General features: G+C 40.8%; 1 protein-coding gene and 1 long non-coding RNA gene across 5 annotated transcripts in view; one reads left to right on the top strand and one right to left on the bottom strand.

The window, feature by feature from the left end:
* Positions 1-319: 319 nt before the first annotated feature.
* LOC140639458 (uncharacterized) lies at positions 320-16,776 on the bottom strand. Its single transcript, XR_012036170.1, has 3 exons — positions 16,589-16,776; positions 16,222-16,444; positions 320-566 (listed from the first exon to the last, which is right to left on the bottom strand). It is a non-coding gene; the product is annotated as an uncharacterized lncRNA (long non-coding RNA).
* A 202-nt stretch (positions 16,777-16,978) lies between these two features.
* Positions 16,979-19,303, top strand: part of SEL1L (SEL1L adaptor subunit of SYVN1 ubiquitin ligase) — a 56,660-nt gene continuing 54,335 nt past the window's right edge. For 2 of the 4 annotated variants that reach the window (XM_072839582.1, XM_072839580.1), the window contains exon 1: positions 16,979-17,165. In XM_072839582.1, coding sequence (XP_072695683.1) covers positions 17,096-17,165 — 70 coding nt within the window. In that variant the 5' untranslated portion in view covers positions 16,979-17,095. The remainder of the gene's footprint in view (positions 17,166-19,303) is intronic. The other 2 variants (XM_072839583.1, XM_072839581.1) reach the window with 1 other exon arrangement.

Below are 19,303 nucleotides of genomic sequence, written 5' to 3'. Positions count from 1 at the left end.
CCTTTAGAAGGTGATTAGGTTTGGACAAGCTCAGGAAAATGGAGCCCTCATAAAGGGGACTGGCGCCCCCTGAGAGTCCCCAGAGAGCTTTCTCCCTCTCCGTGCTCTGCCGTGTGTGGATACAATGAGAAGTCTGCAGGCTGCAACCCAGAAGAGGGCCTTCACCAGAACCCAACTGTGTAGGTATGCTAATCTCAGTGCCAGCCTCCAGAACTGTGAGAAATCATAAATTCCTGTTGATGAGTCTTCCCGGTTATGGTATTTTGTTAAAGCACCTCAGACAGACTAAGACAATATCTCAAAAGGCCCAGGCAGAAAATAAGCACGAAATATCTTTATTTCAAACCTTCCAGTTCAAGGAAGGAATTTTTTTATCTTGTCCTGGACATTCCTTATGACTGCAGCAGCCCATTCCCAGACAGGTGCACATAAACACCACAACTCCCAGGCGTAGGGAGAGGAAGGAGAGGGTAATGGAGAACACTCTTCCTCCTCTTCTTATGGCCATGCACCCGCTCTGCTGCTGCAGATAGGTGATCCTTTTACCCCTCTCTTCCTTCTTGTTCCTGGAATAGGAAAAAAAAATTTTTTCTCTGTGCCACATCAAAATCCATCCTGCCTAGCATTAGAGTGATAGAAATCATGAACTTGGCATCCTTGTCTCACCCTATAAATTGTTCCCAGAGCCATGGATGCTCTTTCCTTTAGCTACCAAATGAAGAATAACAGCTATTCTTGGCAGGTGAAAAAATAGTGCATCAATTAATACTTTAAAAAAAAGACTATCTCCCTCCTAAAAAGAGGGGGGGGGGTGCCTGGGTGGCTTAGTCAGTTAAGTGTTCAACTCTTGATTTCTGCTCAGGTCATGACCTCGGAGTTGTGAAATCAAGCCCCACATTGGGCTCTGTGCTGAGATTATCTCCCTCTCCCTCTGCCCCTTCCCCTGCTCTTGTACTCCCTCTCTCTTTCCCTCTTTTAAAAAAAAAAAAAAATCTTTGACCCCTCTAATTCCCTACCCTGGTGCACTGTGAAGTTTCCACCCATGCTCTAGAAAGAACATAGGAGGTGGCAGGGAAGGGTGGATCTACATTGGGAAGTCCCTTGATCCTCCCCACCACTCAGGCTCTTCTCCCTGTGGTTCCGCCTCTGCCCTGCTCTATCAGTCAGGGCCCAATCAGAGAAGCAAATTTCAAATGTGGGCATTGATATATATTATCCGTATTTGTTACAGAGATCTGATCTTACACAATTGTGGGAGTTGATTAGATACTCTGTCATTGCATCTGATATTAAAACTTGACGTCTGCAGGGCAGACAGGCAGAAAGACAAGAGATAAGATGGGGAAAAAAGGGTGTGCTGGAGGCCACACAAATGAGCTGCGGTCCACAACATATGCTGAGTTCACTTCTTTTCTCATGGTCTCTGACTTTGATAATTGCTACGGGCTGAATTGAGTTACCCCCAAATTTGTATGTTGAAGTCCTCACTCCCACATGATGGCTCATTTTATGTATCAACTTGACAGGGCCACAGGATGCCCAGATTAAGCATTATTCATGGATGTTTCTGTTTGGTTGTTTCAGGACAAGAATGGCATTTGAATGACTCAGCAAAGTATATGGCCCACCCAGTGTGGATGGGCATCCAATCCAATCTGCTGAGAGCCTGAACACAACAAACGGTGGAAGAAGGAAGAAATTCTCCTCCTGACTGCCTGCTTGAGATGCAACATCAGTGTTCTACCTTGGTAGATTTACCCCTTGAATTCCCCTAGTTCTCAGACCTTTGGTCTCAGATTATAATTATACTCCTGCCTTTCCTGGATATCCAGCTTCCAGGGGGCAGATCCTAGGATTTCTCAGCCTCCATAATTGCATGAGCGGATTCCTTATAATAAATCTCCTTCTGTATATATAAATTATCATATATATATAAATAATATACTTTATTATATAATTGTATTATAATTAATATATATAGGACATTATATAAGTATGTATCCAGATATGTATACACATGTATCTATACATACACTTATATCCTTACATTATATATTATATATTTTATGTGTGTGTGTGTCTTATTGGTTCTGTTTTTCCAGAGAACGCTGACTAATACATCCCAGCACCCCAGCATGTGACTATATTTGGAGATAGTGTCTTTAACAAGATAAGTAAATTAAAATTACTCATAAGGGTGGGCCGTAATCTCATATGGTTGATATCCCTATAAGAAAAGGGAATTAGAATCTGAACACACACACCACAGGAAGACGATGTGAAGATACAAAGAGAAGATACCATCTACTGGCCAAGGAGAGAGGCTCAGAAAAGAGTAACCCAGCCAACACCTTGATTTCAGACTTCTAACCTTCAGAACTGTGAGAAAATACATTTCTGTTGCTTAATTAAACCACCAGGCTGTGGTATTTTGTCATGGCAGCCCTGGCAAACTAATACAGTGACAGTGGCATTCTACAGAAACCGGAGCCCTTCTCCACAGAGCTCAATGCACCCAGAGCTGGAGAGGCTGAAAGAAGATTCAAGGAGAGTAGAGCAGTTGCAGGTCCAGCTGCTACTTTGCACAAATAGGGTGACAAGAAACATACTCGTAACCAGAAACATACCTGAACCAGAAACATCCAGGGAATGAGACTCTGGAAAATGCAGTTCAGCCTAGACATGTTGGCATATTACAATAATCACCTCATAGAAATCGTACCCCCTTCTACCATTTCCATTACAGCGGTGATTCTCAACTCGGGCTGATTTTGCCCCCATGAGATATTTGGCAATGTTTAAAGATACTTGTAGTTGTCGCAACTGGAGACTGGGTTGCCATTGACTTCCAGCCAGTAGAGGTCAGAGATGCTACTAAATACTCTTCAGTGACAGAGATTGCACAACAAAAAATTATCTAGCCCCAAATGTAAATAGTTCCAAGATTGAGAAACCCTGCATTGCATCAACAACTCCTTCACACCAAGAATTCAAAATTTTAGCAGATATAATGAAAACTGAGCCAGCAAAGGGACATGGGCAGTCACATCACACAGTGTCCAGCAGCATACCACCACCTCTCTGCCTCCTCCCTCCCTCCCTTGGCTCTTCACTCCCACCATCACATCTCCTGGGAGCTTCAGATTCTGCTCCTCTACTTTGCAAAGTAGCTTCCTCCTCTGAAATCTTGACATCATCCAATATCTTGAAACTCAGGATCCTATCTTATGCCCCAAGGAATTAGCAGAATATTTTTCTTAAATAATGTGACATCTCCCCCCAAAGGGAAATTTGAATGCTGAGAGGTAAGGTAAAAAACGTTCTCCTTCTTGAAATATATATATGAGTAGACTCATAATATTCAGACCAAGACAAAAAAACAGGAAGTGTGTAACACAAAATGTTACTAAGGCTTAATTCTGAATATTGCAATTGGAGTTGATTTTCTTTCCCTTTTTGCTTATCTACATTTTCCACTCTTCCCCCACAGAAAAGACATGGTTGTAAGGGAAAAAAAGTATGTCTATGAGGGAATATATAACAACATGTAAAAATTCTTACAAAATTATACCAAATGAATAAAGTATCAAATTCAGTTATAAATACCATGTGACTCTATTTTTAAAATATGGGGAGAAAAAACAAGGGGAGTATCAGAACAGCAACAAGAAAAATAACTAGAAAGAAACACACTTTATTCAGAAAGCCAAACTAGGGATCCCTGGGTGGCGCAGCGGTTTGGCGCCTGCCTTTGGCCCAGGGCACGATCCTAGAGATCCGGGATCGAGTCCCACGTCGGGCTCCCGGTGCATGGAGCCTGCTTCTCCCTCTGCCTGTGTCTCTGCCTCTCTCTCTCTCTCTCTCTCACTGTGTGCCTATCATAAGTAAATTAAATAAATAAATAAATAAATAAATAAAAAATGTGATCTTCCAAGGAAAAAAAAAAAAAAAGAAAGAAAGCCAAACTAGAGATGACTTTGTTTTTCTCTGTTGCTGTTTTTCTTAATTTTTAAAAATTAACACAATGTACGTACCCAGTATAACCCTCTGACCTATAGTGTGGGTGAGACCATCAACTATGATGGATGTCCCTTCCCTGATTAGGTTACATTCTATGACAAAAGTGAAGAGACTTACAAATATAGGGTCTCTAATCAGTTGACTCTGAGTCAATCAAGAGGGAGATTATCCTGGGAGGTCCTGACCTAGTCAGGTAAGCCTCTTAAAAGAGGTTTGCAGTCCAGAGATCAGAAGCAACAGACTCTCTCTCCCGCTGGCCTTGAATAAGCAATGTGTTACCACCCTGTGTTTGTTACCATGAGTTTTACAGCTTCAACGGAATAAATTCTGCCAATTTTCACATGAGCTTGGAGGAGGACCCCCAGCTCTCCCAACACTTTAGCCACAGCCTTGTGAAACCCTGAGCAGAGGGTTTCACAACCCTCCACCATGCTGAGACTCCTAACACATGGAAACTATGGGATAATAAATGTGCATTTTAAGCTGCTAAATTCTTCATAATTTGTTAAGCACTAACAGAAGACTAAAGACCCAACTGGGTCTTCAATGCAAAATTACATTTTAATAAACAAACCGTAGAATGGAAACCAAGAGGTCTGGGTCTATATCATCACCATAACCCTAGATGATCTTAAACAAGTCACTTCCTAAGGCACGAGGTTTTAAAATCTGTAATATGAGAGATAAAGGCTTGAACATCCTAAGATTCTAAATCTTGCCACAATCAACTCTCAGCTCCTGCCCCCCTCACCACCACCACCACCGTCTTGCTTATAATGGAGTCTTGTAGTGCTAAAGATAGGTAGCCCATTAGTTAGGCTGTCAAAATCTTTTCATAATAAAGAAATGCTCTTTATAGCAGTACTTATTCTTCAAAACATAGCACTTGCCTCACTACAACACAATTGTAATTTTAGAATAAAAATACATAGCAAAATGCTGAAGATCAAATATATACAAACTAAAATGGCACAAAGGAATATTTTGTGAAAAGGAAGAAAGTCCAACAAAGGAAGGATTAAACTGGAACTGCACTTCTTAGAATTTGGAATTGGGTTTCATAAAGGGAGATTATCAGAAAATAAAAGCAAGCAGTCCAACCAGAGGAAAGGAACAAACAGGATTAAACGAGCAGGTGTAACTGCATCTGAAACAGAATATATGTTTCTACATACTGAATTGTGTCCTCCGCCTCCCAGATTCACATGTGGAAGCCCTCACCACCTACCACCACCACCACCCCCCACCACTCACCCCTGTGATGGTATTTGGAGATTCAAATGGGGTCATGAGGGTGGAGCCCTCCCGTGGGGTTACTGTCCTTGTAAGAAGAAACACCAGAACCTGAGAGCATGCTCACTCTCTCACTGCCATGTGAGGACACGGCAAAAGGCAGCTGTCTGCAAGAAAGCTCTCACTCGGGAGCCACACTGGCACCCTGATCTCAGACTTCTAGCCTTCAGAACAACGAGAAATAAATTTCTGTTCTCAAAGCCACCCGGTCTGTGGTATTTTGTTATGGCAGCCTGAGCAGACTAATACATATGTATTAGGGGAAAAGGAAAAAAAATAGGATTGGAGATGTAGGGGACAGGAGGAAAAAAGATGCTTGGTGGCCACTCAGGGCAGTCTGAATTCACTGTCCAAGGTTATAGGAAATCCTTGTGACTTCTTGAGCCAGGAAGATTGAAGAAAATGAGTCTGATGATAATCTCATCAACAAGTTTATGTGGACATGAAGTTATGAAGGCTATGACCAGGGTGGTGACCAGACCATAGAAATAGAATGGAAGCAGAACTTCCAGGAAACATTAAATGACGAGAATAGCTAGGACTTCAAAATAAATTCAATCATTATTAAATAATGAACTCAGTCCTTAAGCCCGACAAATGAGAAATTCTGAAAAGAGGAAAATGGTGAGGATCCCGCCGATGAACGAGAAGGAATCAACAAAGGCACCTGGCCCTCCTTAATGGAGGCACCTGTCTCCCATTCTGGCCAGATAACCTCCCAAAGTTTTCTGGAGAATCAGTAAAAAAAATTGAAAACAGGGATCCCTGGGTGGCGCAGCGGTTTGGCGCCTGCCTTTGGCCCAGGGTGTGATCCTGGAGACCCGGGATCGAATCCCACGTCAGGCTCCCAGTGCATGGAGCCTGCTTCTCCCTCTGCCTGTGTCTCTGCCTCTCTCTCTCTCTCTGTGACTATCATAAATAAATTAAAAAAAAAATTGAAAACATTGTTTGACCTTTAGAAGGACTACTCAAGAGCAAAATACCCAAGTTGACCTCCTTCTTAGTTACCAGCTAATCAGTGCTAAAAAAATTGCTAAAACACTCCAGTCTCCAGCTTTTGTCTCCCTTCTCTTTTTCATAAATCTTGTTTTGCCTTTATTCCCTGACTTAGCGTAAGAATGCCTCCCTCATATGTATACATGCCCTCCCCTTGCATGCATATTTGTGTGATATACAGAAATGTCTCTGAGTTATTCTGTGATGCATACAAGGATGGACTTCCTCCTCCCTTTTCGTGCTTATCTCTGAAGGCAAGAGCCAGGCTGAAATACTGGATCCACATTCTGAACTACCAACTGGGAGAAGTTTCTAAACATTTTCTATGCCTTGGTTTCTTCCCCCACAAAAATAGGGAAAACTAGAGTATCTCCTTTGTGTTATCACTGATAGAGGCCTAAATGATGATGGCATATGTAAAGCACTGCCACAGTGCTAGGCACACTGTGGGTACCCACAAACCTGAGTTCCTATTATTAGAACTTGGTGAACCTAGGAGCTTTCCAGAATGCCAGCAGCAGTGGAATAAAGAGAGAGAAATAGGCTGCCAACTCTTTGAAAATGAATAGGAACATATTTTTGCAATTTCTTGTGAGTCTTAAAATATTTCAAAATAAAAAGTTACTTTTGAAATAATGAACAAGGACAGCCTGATAAGCTCTACCTATGAGCTTCACCCCTCTCCTTTCACACGAGAGGCAGTATTCAAGTTGCCCTACTAACTTGGTCATGTATGTATTTATGTTGGGTAAAATTCCAGCATAAAAATAAGGCTATACTTTTCAGTCTTTCATTGTTAGACTGCCTTCCTATTTTATTGCTTTTAATCTTCATGACAGTTCTGAAAGGTAAGGCAGGTTTAATAATTCTGATTTTGTAGATTAAGAAACTGAGCCTCGGGGATGTTACATAACTTGCCAAAGTTTCTGTGGCTGAATTGCTGAACTGGCAGATGGCATAATCCAAAGTCGGGCCCAGGTCTGTTCCACAACATGGCTTTTTTTTTTCTTGTAACACATGGGACTGCTCACTTAAGTGCATTTTTTAATTTTTTTTTTTTCAAAATGAAGTACAGGCTTATTCCAGTTTCAGTTCCAGAACACTGCAATAAAGGGAATATCACAATAAAGCAAATATTGCAATAAAGTGAAGTCAAACGAATTTTTTAGTTTCCCAGTGCCTATAAATTATGTTTACACTACACTGCAGTCTATAAGTGTGCAACAGCATATGTTGTAAAAAATCTACATATTACCTTAATTTAAAAATCCTTCATTGCTAAAAGATGCTAGCCATCCCTGAGCTTTCAGTGAGATGTAGTCACTGATCACGATCACCGCATCAAATGTAACAGGCACATTGTGAGTGCACGACGAAAAAGTTTGAAATGTTGTGAAAATTACCAAAATGTGGCACAGAGACACAAAGTGAGCAAATGCTGTTGGAAAAATGGTGCTGATAAATTTGAACCATGCTGGGTTGCCACAAGCGTTCACCTTGTAAAAAAAATTATGCGATATGTGTGAAATGCAATGAAATGGGATATGCCCATATAGCTTAGTTTCCTATTGCTGTTTATTACAAACTTAGCGACTTAAAGCTACACAAATTTATCATCTTACAGTTTGAATGTCAGAAGTCCAAAAATGGACTTTACAGGGCTAAAAATCAAGAAGTTGGCAGGGCTGTGTTCCTTCTGGAGGCTCCAGGGGATAATCTATTCTTTGCTGTTCCTAGCTTCTAGAGGCTGTCTCCGTTCTTTGGCTTATGAGCCAGGCACTCTAACCCTGGCCTCTGTGATCATATCTTCTTTTTCTGATTTTGACCTTCCTGCCTCCCTCTTGTAAGAATGCTTATGATCACATTTAGGTAGGACTCGTCTGGAAAATCCAGGAGAATCTTCCCAACTCAAGATCCGTAACTTACTTACATCAGCAGAGTCCTATGCCTTCAAAGGTACCACCCACACAAGTTTGGGGATTAGGAGCATCTTGGGTGGGGGGAAGGGAGGTGCATTATTCTGCCTGCCAAGAGGTATAATTTACATACATTAAAATGCATGGATCTTGAGGGCATGGTTCTTTGAATTTTGACAGATATGTACCTGTCACTCATGTGACCCACATGTTAATTGGACTACAAAAGATTTCCCCTTACCCAAAAGTTCCCTCCTGCCGCATCCAAAATAGCAACTGCTATTCTGCTATTCTGAATGCTATCACTACAGGTTGGTTGCAACCGTTTTTGAGCTCCATTGAAATGGAATCATAAAGGATTCTGGTTTCTTTCACTCAGCATAATGTTTTTGAGATTCATCCATGATATGTGCGTATCAGTAATTTTTTCCTTTTTGTGGCCAAGTGGTACTCCATTGTTTGTTTATCCATTCACCACAACACACACACACACACACACACACACACATATTTCCCAGCTCTGTCTGCTAAGAGAGTTCAGATACGTTAACACCCCAGTAGTAATGAGTACTCCTGGAACATGAACACCATTATCCACTGAAAGAAAGCAAGCCTGCTCAGAGAAATGGTTAATTCAGGGCTGGATCAGGGAAAGCAGAAAAAAATATAAATAGTGCAAAAGTGTAAGGATGTGCTCAAAAAGATACAGGAGTCAGTTTGAAGGGGTACCTCCTGGCTAAATCTGAGATAATCTGAGCATCAAAATAATAATGATAGTAAGGATTTTTATAACTTACCAGGTAAAGAACGAATGAGTCTATAACAATGTAAAGTAATCAGTTAAATGAACAATAAATAAATAAGAAAAAAGCTAATCATAAATGTAGAAGAAATGATAGAATTAGAAAATCACCATTTGGCAGCTGTCATAGTAATTATTGATTCAGGCAAAAATCATGAATATACATGATAAAACTACTGGGTAAATGTTTAAGGAATAATGAGGTATTTACATAATCTCACAATATCCTCTTCAAGATACACATTAATTACTAAAGTCAATGCAGTGGAAACACCTTTTTAACCAATTGACCAATATTATCATTGCCAAGATTTGGAATAACCAATAGCATTAGGCTCCTGACATGATCCACTAAGAAGAATTCAACATCATTTCAGTGATAGTCTCACCAAATGTGCATAACCTGAATCTAATTATGACACAAATTGATATTAGGGTACATTCTATGAAATAACTTGCTTATATACTTAAAAGCTGTTAGTATCAAGAGGTTCAGGAACACACACACACACACACACACACACACACACACTCCTTCAGGAACTGTCCCAGATTAAAGGACACTAATGAGATATGACAAACTAGATGTACTCAATGATCTTGGATTTTCTACTGTTAGAAAGGACATCATTGGGGATCCCTCGGTGGCACAGCGGTTTGGCGCCTGCCTTTGGCCCAGGGCGCGATCCTGGAGACCTGGGATCGAGTCCCACATCAGGCTCCCGGTACATGGAGCCTGCTTCTCCCTCTGCCTATGTCTCTGCCTCTCTCTCTCTCTCTCTGTGACTATCATAAATAAATAAAAAAAAAAAAAGAAAGAAAGGACATCATTGTGGCAAATTGGCAAAATATGAATAAAGTCTTTGGATTAGATGAGAGTATGGAATCAGTGTTAACTTTGTAACTCTGACAACAGCTCTGTGGATACGTTAGAGAATTCCTTGTTTTCAGGAAATACTAACATTTAGGGATAAAGTAGCATCGCACCTGCAACTTATTCTCAATTGTTTAATTATACACACATTTTTATGCATATATGAAATATGTACCTACTAATGTGTGTATATTAAAATAGATATTAATTATTATTAATTTATATTATATTATATATTATTAATAATATTAACTATTATTAATACATATTAATTATATATTAAGATACATAACACATACATTTCTTTTTTGTCAATGCAGCCCTTCAAGTTAGATTTACGTGACATCAACGTGGCATAGCTGGGAGTCTATTCCAGAATAGGTAATGATCAAAACCCCTATTTTGCATCATAAATGTTTTCTAAACTTACATCCAAGTGACTTGTATTTATGATAATATTGTTCAAATATTTTAAGGATCCTTATTTGAAGACCCTTCTCTTAGGATCTTACCAACTCAATTTTGCACTTACCACCTCAATTTCTAACCAGTGTGTGAACTTCCACTGAATAAAACTTTTGAGTACAATTGTTTTAATTGGTTACCTTAGCATTATATCTAAACCATTAATAAAGAGGTTTATGCAATTATTTGTTCATTCTCATGCAAGGGAGGGGAAGGCCATTATCTAAGCCACACTTCAACAGAGCCAGTCTCAGAGTCATAAAAAGTAGCATTCTGACTACCACTTAATGTTGACCTAAAATCTCTAAGCCATCTGGCCCCAGACACTTCTCTGACTTGTCCTGCTCCCTTTCTCCTGCCATCTCCTTCCTCATCTGCTTCAGCATCCAAAGGGCTCCTTGCTGTTCCTGAAGCATAACAGACATGCTCTTGCCTTAGAACTTTTATTGGGGCTGCTTCTTATGCTTGGAAGGCTCTTCACACCCACATTTTTTTATTTTTTATTTTTTAATTGAAGTGTAATTAACATATAGTGTTATATTTCTTTCAGATGTTATGTAAATCAAAACCACAAAAAGATATCCCCTTACACCTGTCAAAAAGACCAGATCCACTCCCACACCTTCATGGCTCATTCCTAAGTCTCTGCTTGAATGTGAGCTTTACAAGGAAGCCTTCCCTTACCTTCCTGCTTTCAATTTAAATGGTAGTCCCCACCTTACCTCTCAATACCCTATCCCCCTTCCTTGATTGTTTTTTCTCTACAGTACTTATCACCTAATAAATGATAATTTACTTATTTATTTTATTCTTTTTCTCCTCTGGCTGGAATGAACACTCTATGATTTTTGTCTGTTTTATTGATTGCTGAATGCCCAGCACCAAGAATCCCATGTGCCTCCCAGTAGCTGCTGAGAAAAAAAAACAAGGAGTAGCCCCTGACAATAGGAGCTGGCTTGGCACTGGCAACCAGGCCATGTTACTCTCCTCTTGGACATAAATGATCTCAGAATACCAACCACCGACTGGTTACTCTGAAACGAACCAAATCATTTCACAATTTTGTTTAAGCACAAACAAGTTCCCTATGCCACCCACAAAGTAACAAACACTTCTTCTTCTCTTGGCTAAAATAACTACTGCTTCTTCACCAGTGATTTTTTTTTTTTTCCATTCTTGTCTCCTCTCCTTTAAGGTGAGGTTTACTGGTTGATTTCTACCAAATCATAGAAATCAGGGGTACCTCCTCAACAGAATCCCACCTAGAGCAAACGCAGCTTTCCTGGATCCTCCTGCCAACTACCCAATCAAAGCCCAAATCCTATAATAGGTTCTTTCTAAAGCCTCCTTCCTGAGACATGCCATGCTGTGTTCTTCCTTATTGCGGAAAGTACTAAACCTAATGTGTTCAACTATGGGTGTGTCCCTGGTGGCCTTTGGCTAAATGGTGTTGACAGTGCCCAGAAAATATTTGTTGAAGGAAGGAAGGAAGGAAGAAGTTTGGGCTATCCTATGACTATAATGTTTTTAACCCAACATTCACTGATTGAATCCATTGCCATCTACTCAAGACTTAAGTATTCCGAATTTAATGGGAGCTCTAAGCTATTTATCTCTACCTTATAAGGTTCACTTAATCAAGTTCTTATCGAAATTTAGTTTTAATCCAGTCTCTCTCCAGAACTGGTAGTTATAAATCTATGAAAAAAAATAGATCAAAAGTTGCCTATCCACTTATTCAGGGTATAAAGGTATCCTGGCCTTTCCTTTATCTGACATGAGTTCATACTGCTTAGAAAAGATAGACAGCACCAAAATAAATGTCCCCCAAAGTAAGTGGTAGAGATTGAGCACACACACACACACACACACACACACACACACACACACACACACTGTACCTATTCATTCTATCAGCTTCAAAGTTTAGGTATTCTGAATCCTGTGCTCTGCAGTTGGGATCTACACTCTGACCGTTATGACAATTATAATTATAGGAAGTTACATATATATTCAAAGCTTATTTAATTACTAATTATGTACCTGCTATTTACAATACAGGAATTATTGTTAACACAATGAAGTATAAAGCCATTGTCCATTTACTCAAGGAGCTCAGAATGTGCATGAGGAGATGCCAGGTCCTATCCTATGATACGGTGAAAGGATTTCAATTTTCATTTATCCATGACATATGAACACAAAAATAAGGGCTTTAATTCACCTCATCCGCATCAAAGAAAGTACATTCTTCTCTAAGCTCTAAGGGGGAAAATATCCTGCTCCTTGTCTCTCCTTAATCCTGCCCTGGCAGATATGTTGGTACAAGTGTTGACAGCCTGTGCACATGGTCAACCAAACACATGCCTAAGAATAGCACAGGAAAGGATATTCTTGACTAGAGTTAGTGACAATCACTGCATTCTCAAGAAAAGGCTCTGGGGGTTGTCTTACCATACTTATGCAAAGAGCAAACTGGATTTATGTCCTCAAAATTTTCAAGAGGTTCTCAATATGTGCTGATTGCTTGATTCATGTCAATGGGATAAGGTCATCTCAGGGTCATCTGGATGAAAAGGCACTTATTATCTATCTCCATTAAGTCCTATGCTGTATTATAATGCAGAGCAAACAGGTTTTCTGCAACTTGGAAATCTATGACAGTAACCCAGAACACTGATATGGACAAGTTAAACAGAATACAGACAGCTGAGCAAATATTAAAGAAGTCTGTGAATTAATAAATAATATTAACATTTTGTACAAGTAGAGTGAGTACAGAAGTTTAACTGGGAATGTTGGCAGGAGACCATAAGGAATGTACACTTGGCCTAGATAAGGCCATGGAGAATTCACAACTTTTTCATTAATTAATCATCATGCAATCTAGCAGGCTGAAAAATAAATCTGATTTTCCCACACAATGTTCTAGACCTGGTTTGGAGACTTGGAATTTCCCCAAACAGTCAAGGTCCTAGGAGCATTCTCAGAAGATGTCAATTATTCGTTCATTGGCTAAGGACAATAACTCTAGCAGCTCTAAACTCTTTCTAGATTAAGGGAATAAAATTAATTTTATTCATCTATGTACCAACTAATATTTCAATTTTCTTCTTTGCTTCAATCAAGCAATCAATAAGAAATAATATTTGCAGAGCACGCTATAATTAAAGAAGTACTTTTTCCCTGCATATGCCTTTTGAGATATGAACTTCACAACACATATGGTGAAGAGAATATTATTAATGTACTCATTTTACAGAGGTACAGAGGACTGAAGTAAATTTCCTATATACTAGAGGTACAAATGCTTCATAATATTTCCTTGTAAGATATTTTAAGATTAAATTTATAACTTGGGGTGTCTGGATGACTCAAGTCAGTGAAGCATCTGACTCTTGATTTCATCTCAGGTAATGATATCATGGTCTTAGGGTCTGCTTGAGTAACTCTCTCCCTCTTCCTCTGCTCTTTCCTCTGTTCTTTCCCTCTCCATAAATAAATAAAATCTTAAAAAAAAAAAAAAAAAAGACTAGGGATGCCTGGGTGGCTCAGTGGTTGAGCATCTCTGCCTTTGGCTCAGGGTTTGATCCCACAGTTCCAGGACTGAGTCTCACATTGGGCTTCCTGCATGGAGCCTGCTTCTCCCTCTGCCTATGTCTCTGCCTCTCTCTCTGTGTGTGTCTCTCATGAATAAATAAATAAAAATCTTAAAAATAAATAAATAAAATTTTAAAAAGATTAAACTTATAACAAATAGCAAGTACTTTAAAAATCTTATTAAAATATAAGTAAGACATATCTATCAATCAACATAAATTATCTAGTGTTAGTAGATGGTAAGTCCAATGCTAAATACCTATATACTGAATTATGTAATTGTCTCTGGCTGCAAAGAGTTTACATCCCACTTAAAAGGCAAGTTTGTGAGTGTCCTGTAAACACGTAGAGAAATAAAGAATAATGAGAACTGGCCTAGTCAGGAAAGAGGCTCAGCCAAGATGAAACACAAGTGAAAATGGGAAGGATGCCATGGTTGTGGCTCAGAAGAAGCAAGGGCAGTGGGGAGAGGGTAAAGGAGCCTGTGACAAAGCAAGAGTGTATTCATGTGGAAATCAGGAAAGTAGTCAGAGATGTGGGAAATTTGTTTATCTACCATCCAGCAGAGGGTCTTAAATATATGAAGCGCTTAGGAAAGAAAAAGATGGAAAGAGAAGCTGAGTCTCAAGCAGTGAACATTCTCTAGTCTGTCAATCAAATAATCACTGCTTTTCTTGTAGAAGGCAGAAATTTCTTCCCAGTACTTCCCCAAGAAAGTAGAACTGTCAGCACAAGTTCCTATTTTGTCAGTTCAAACATTTTTTGATTCTATGACAAAGGCAGTCATTGAAAATTTTGAATAGGAATTTTAATCTAATTTGAATTGAATTGAAATTTAATTTTAAAAGCAAAATCATTCTGGCTGTTATATGGCTTTAGCAAGAATGAAGAGAAAGTGATGTTGGTGAATATAGCTAGAACTCAGGTGCATGGGGAAGGTAAAGGAAAGTGAGACCCAGTAGGGAAGTTTCCAATGAGAAGAGCAAAATGTTCACAATTACAGGGGTACCTAGCTGGCTCAGTCAGTAGAGCATGCAAATTGTGATCTTGGGGTTGTGAATTCGAGTCCCACATTGGGTGTAGAGATTGCTTAAAAAATAAAACCCTAAAAAAATAATAAAAGAGTAATTACATAGCTCAAATTGTGAGCACGTGATGATTGATAAGATGAAAAAGGGAGGAAGATGAAAAAGGGAGAAAATTATGTCATATTTTACTCCATGATTTAAAATCAGAGGGACTCTGAGGACACATTATTAGTGACAGAAATAGAGATGAGGGGCGCCTGGGTGGCTCAGGGGTTGAGTGCCTGCCTTTGGCTCAGGTCTGATCCTAGGGTCCTGGGATCGAGTTCCACTTCAGGCTCCCCGTAGTGAGCCTGCTTCTCCCTCTGCCTATGTCTCTGCCTCTCTGTCTCTCATGAATAAATAAATAAATAAATAAATAAATAAATAAATAAATAAATAAAATCCTAAAAAAAAGAAATAGAAATGGGTGTCAACAAGGTAATAGAATAATAGGACAATATTTTTCCTTCATCCCCTCTGATGTGAATGTGGAACAGCAGTTGATGTTTGGTTTTTTTTTTTTTAAGATTTTATTTATTTATTCATGAGACACACACACACACACACACACACAGAGAGAGAAAGAGTCACAGAAACAGGCGAAGGGAGAAGCAGGTTCCATGGAGGGAAACAGATGTGGGACTCGATCTGTGGGACTCCAGGATCAAGCCCTGGGCAGAAGGCAGGCTCTAAACCGCTGAGCCACTCAGGCGTCCCGGGTCTTTTTTGATTTTTTTTCTAAGCAGTTTTTTATCCTTGTCCTTTTTTGGAAAAGAGGACTTTCTAGCAAAGAAGATGGAAGAAAATGCCTGGAGGTTAGATTATGTGGGCAGTGTGGACTTTTCCAGAACCCTGACCTCAAACTGAGCTGAGGATTGAATTCAACTCAGTTCCAGAAATGAGCTGAGGGTGGGTGGACGCTAGGGGAAACAGAATGGCACAATTTGATGAAGGGGCAGGAACATGAAGCCACTTCCCTGCTACCCAGTGGGAGCATGCCTGGGGTTGGTACTTGATACACAGGACCTTTTCCTTCTCTGCAATGCAATCACCATCACCTCTACCTCCAAATACATCAATCCAGCATTCCCAAAGTCAGTCATAGAGAAAGAGAACAGTGTAACTTAGAAAAAGAGAGGGATGTTTCAAAGTGTTTTTGCAAAGGCACGTTTCCCAGCAGATTATTACCTGGTGGCCCTCCTAAAAACGAATACTAGCATTGAGATGATCTGCCCTGGATGGGGTTTCTTTCCTTTTGCTTTGTCAGGAAAAGAAAAAGGGAGAGCGAGTTCCACTCCGGTTTCCACGAATATGGCCCTGTTCCATCTAAGTTCCAAAAAAATACTTGGAACGCAGTCCAGCTGTTGTATTTTCCCTCCATGCTGATATCACTGTGTTCAATTCAAATTTTCTAAATAAAACAAAGAGCGAGAAAGAGCTTTAACACATTACAAACTCTTAAATGTGTGTTCTTCGATACATATTTTGGCTCCATAAAAGGGGGAGGAGGGACGCGGGTTCGTAGCCTTGACTTAACGTCCAGCCCAGGTGTTACCTAAGTTCTCTTAACTTCAACAGCCACCTGCACATTTAAATCTTGCTCCACAGCGAACTACGTTTCCCGAGAGCACACGTCGAAAGAGGCCCTTGAAGTGCATGCTGGGAACTGTAGTCCGGAGGTGACTTTCTTGTCTTCCCGGCCCTGGACTCACGCCCCGATTCCGGGACGGTCGAACCCAGGATCTACCAATTAGCTGGGGCCATGTCGGTGAGGCCGTGGTCCAATCGGGAAAGCCGGTGTGGGAACCTCGCAAAGTGATTGGTCAATACTTGACCCCGGGGGCGGGGCAACGAAGTGGGCGGGAAGACTGCGGCGATTGGGCACAGCGCCCGGGGCGGCGGGCGGGGATTGGCTCCGCACTAGGGCAGGGAGGCCTGGGAAGGGGCGGAGGAAGGCGACCAGAGCAGGAAGAGCAGCGGCGAGGCGGCGGCGGTGCCTGAGTCGGTGGTGGCAGAGGCGAAGGCGACAGCTCCAAGGGGTGGCAGCGGCCGCGCGAGCAGGATGCGGGTCCGAGTTGGGCTGACGCTGCTGCTCTGTGCGGTGCTGCTGGGCTCGGCCTCGGCGTCCTCGGGTCAGTATCCGCCCCCTCGGACTGGAGAGGCCGGGAGCCACCGCCCCCCCCCCCCCCCCCGCCCCGCCCGGCCTCCATCCCGGGGCAGGGCCGCGGGGGCTCGGGCTGGAGACTCACTCTCTCTGGTCACACCTCGCACTGGCCCGTCAGTCGCTGTCGTCCCTCGGGCTTTGGCTGGCCTGGGCGAGAGGGGGTGTTGAGGGAGCTAGAGAGGGGCGGCAGGGAAGGGCGGCCACCCCGCCCACACCTCTCCTCTCTTAACAAACTTTACGCGACTCCCCGCGAATGGGGACCGGACTCTGGGAACGAATCCCGACAGCTGGCCGAGATCCACAGGGACACCCAAGCCGTGCTGGAACTTCCTCAACTCTCGGACCGCTTCTGTGCTTGGGATTTGTAAGTGAACTGATGGACACACCTGGGGTCATCCCTGAGCGGAGCCAGGTCCATCAAAACCAGGATGTTGACAGTGGTTTGATGGATTTGCTTAGCACCCGAGGTGGCCCCTTGCCTCTTTGTTTAAAAAAATGAAGACTTCTGATGTGATTGTGTCCACTCTCTACCCCCTTTTAAGCAAATATCCCCGAGGAAGTGGTGTTTATCGCTGTCACGGGGTTTCTGAGTTGCCCCCTGCTTGTTGACAGAAACTTTGTGATTTTTTTTTTTTTTTTTGAGAAAATCTGGGTCCGTATACATTCTTAAAATGGATAGCAGCTGATTTTCTCTTTTTTTTTCCTTTTTTTTTTTTTTTTTGGTATATGCGTGTGCCTTTGAATTGATTTTCCCAGGTAGATTAATACTATGGTTCTGAAATGTATTTTTTTCCTTTTTTAAGAGTTCAGTCTGCCGACCTCTGAAAACTTCTATTTTGAAAGTGTTGATAAAAAAAAAAAATTTAAAAAAGCACTTAGTGTTTTTAAGTGTTGGTAAAGAAACAATTAGTACAATAAAGCTTTTGAATTTTAATCAGTTTGGTTAACAAGACAGCTGTTCTGTGGCTTTAAATTTTTTTGGAACAAGGCAGGGTATAAATGTCAACTCCTTTTTTTTTTTTTTTTTTTTTTTTTTCCCTTCAACAGAAAATTTCCCAGATGGTTATTTGAATCCCCAAATTATCTGTCCTAGTTGTAAGTCAATGCTATAACGTCATTCTGTTTCTAAAATAAGAGGTCTAAACCTAAAATTCTATCCATATTGTGGTTTGAGATACCATTTCAAAAGCAACAAGCATATGCTAGTTACTTTACTGCCAACATCATGCTTTGGTCTGCCTTCCCCCTTTTTAGTGATGGTTTGTGTTCATGACCACATCTTCAAAGCTCTCCATAACTCTTGAAGCACCGCTACCAATTATTTGACCAAAGGAAGTATGAAAGGAAACTGTTGAGTGTAATGGATAGAGTACCTGATGGACCATAGACCACTTGCATCAGAATTCCTTAGGAATTTGTTAAACACGCAGCTTTAGGTCGGGAACAGGTCAGGGTATCTCTAGTTCAACAAGCATCACAAGTAATTCTTCACACTATAGTGTGAAACTAAAATATAATTCAATTTGCATAATTTAAAGAAAATTAAAGCCCTCAACACTTTCCTGCATCTTCTGTTAACTAGATTTCATATACCTAAGAACTTCATGTCGGTGTAGATGGTACTTGAAGAAGTCATTTAATCAACAGTTGGACTCTCTCAGCATGTTATAATAGAAAATTATTCATACCAAAGTGTTAAATCTTTGGATTGTGTTGATGTTAGCAGAGGACTGGGTTCGAGAAATGTCTGCTCTGATTTCCACTGTAGTTCACCTGTGCTGAAGCCTTTCTCTGGCAGAGGCAGGACCCATACTTAGCCTGAACGAAAACAGTAGAGATGTGCCTGCTGACAGGTGATAAAGGCACTACTGTGCTCACATGAAGTGCAATTACGGTAAAGCACCTACGTGAGGTAAAGCTTTAGAAACTGAGTACATGGATTTTCAGTGGACTTTTTTTACTCATTAAATTGCATATTTATACAGAAAGTCAGCCTGATTATTAGTTTAGATTTAAAGATTTGCTCCTATTTAAAAATCAAGTCCTGGGCCATAATTTTGCTTTGACTTAAAGTTTAAATATTAATGGTTACCCAAGGGAAGTTGT

The sequence above is a fragment of the Canis lupus genome, chromosome 9 (genome assembly GCF_048164855.1).
Source record: "Canis lupus baileyi chromosome 9, mCanLup2.hap1, whole genome shotgun sequence".
NCBI lineage: Eukaryota > Metazoa > Chordata > Mammalia > Carnivora > Canidae > Canis > Canis lupus.
Note: the sequence above shows the minus strand (reverse complement) of the source record. Positions and strands in the feature narration are given on the sequence as shown.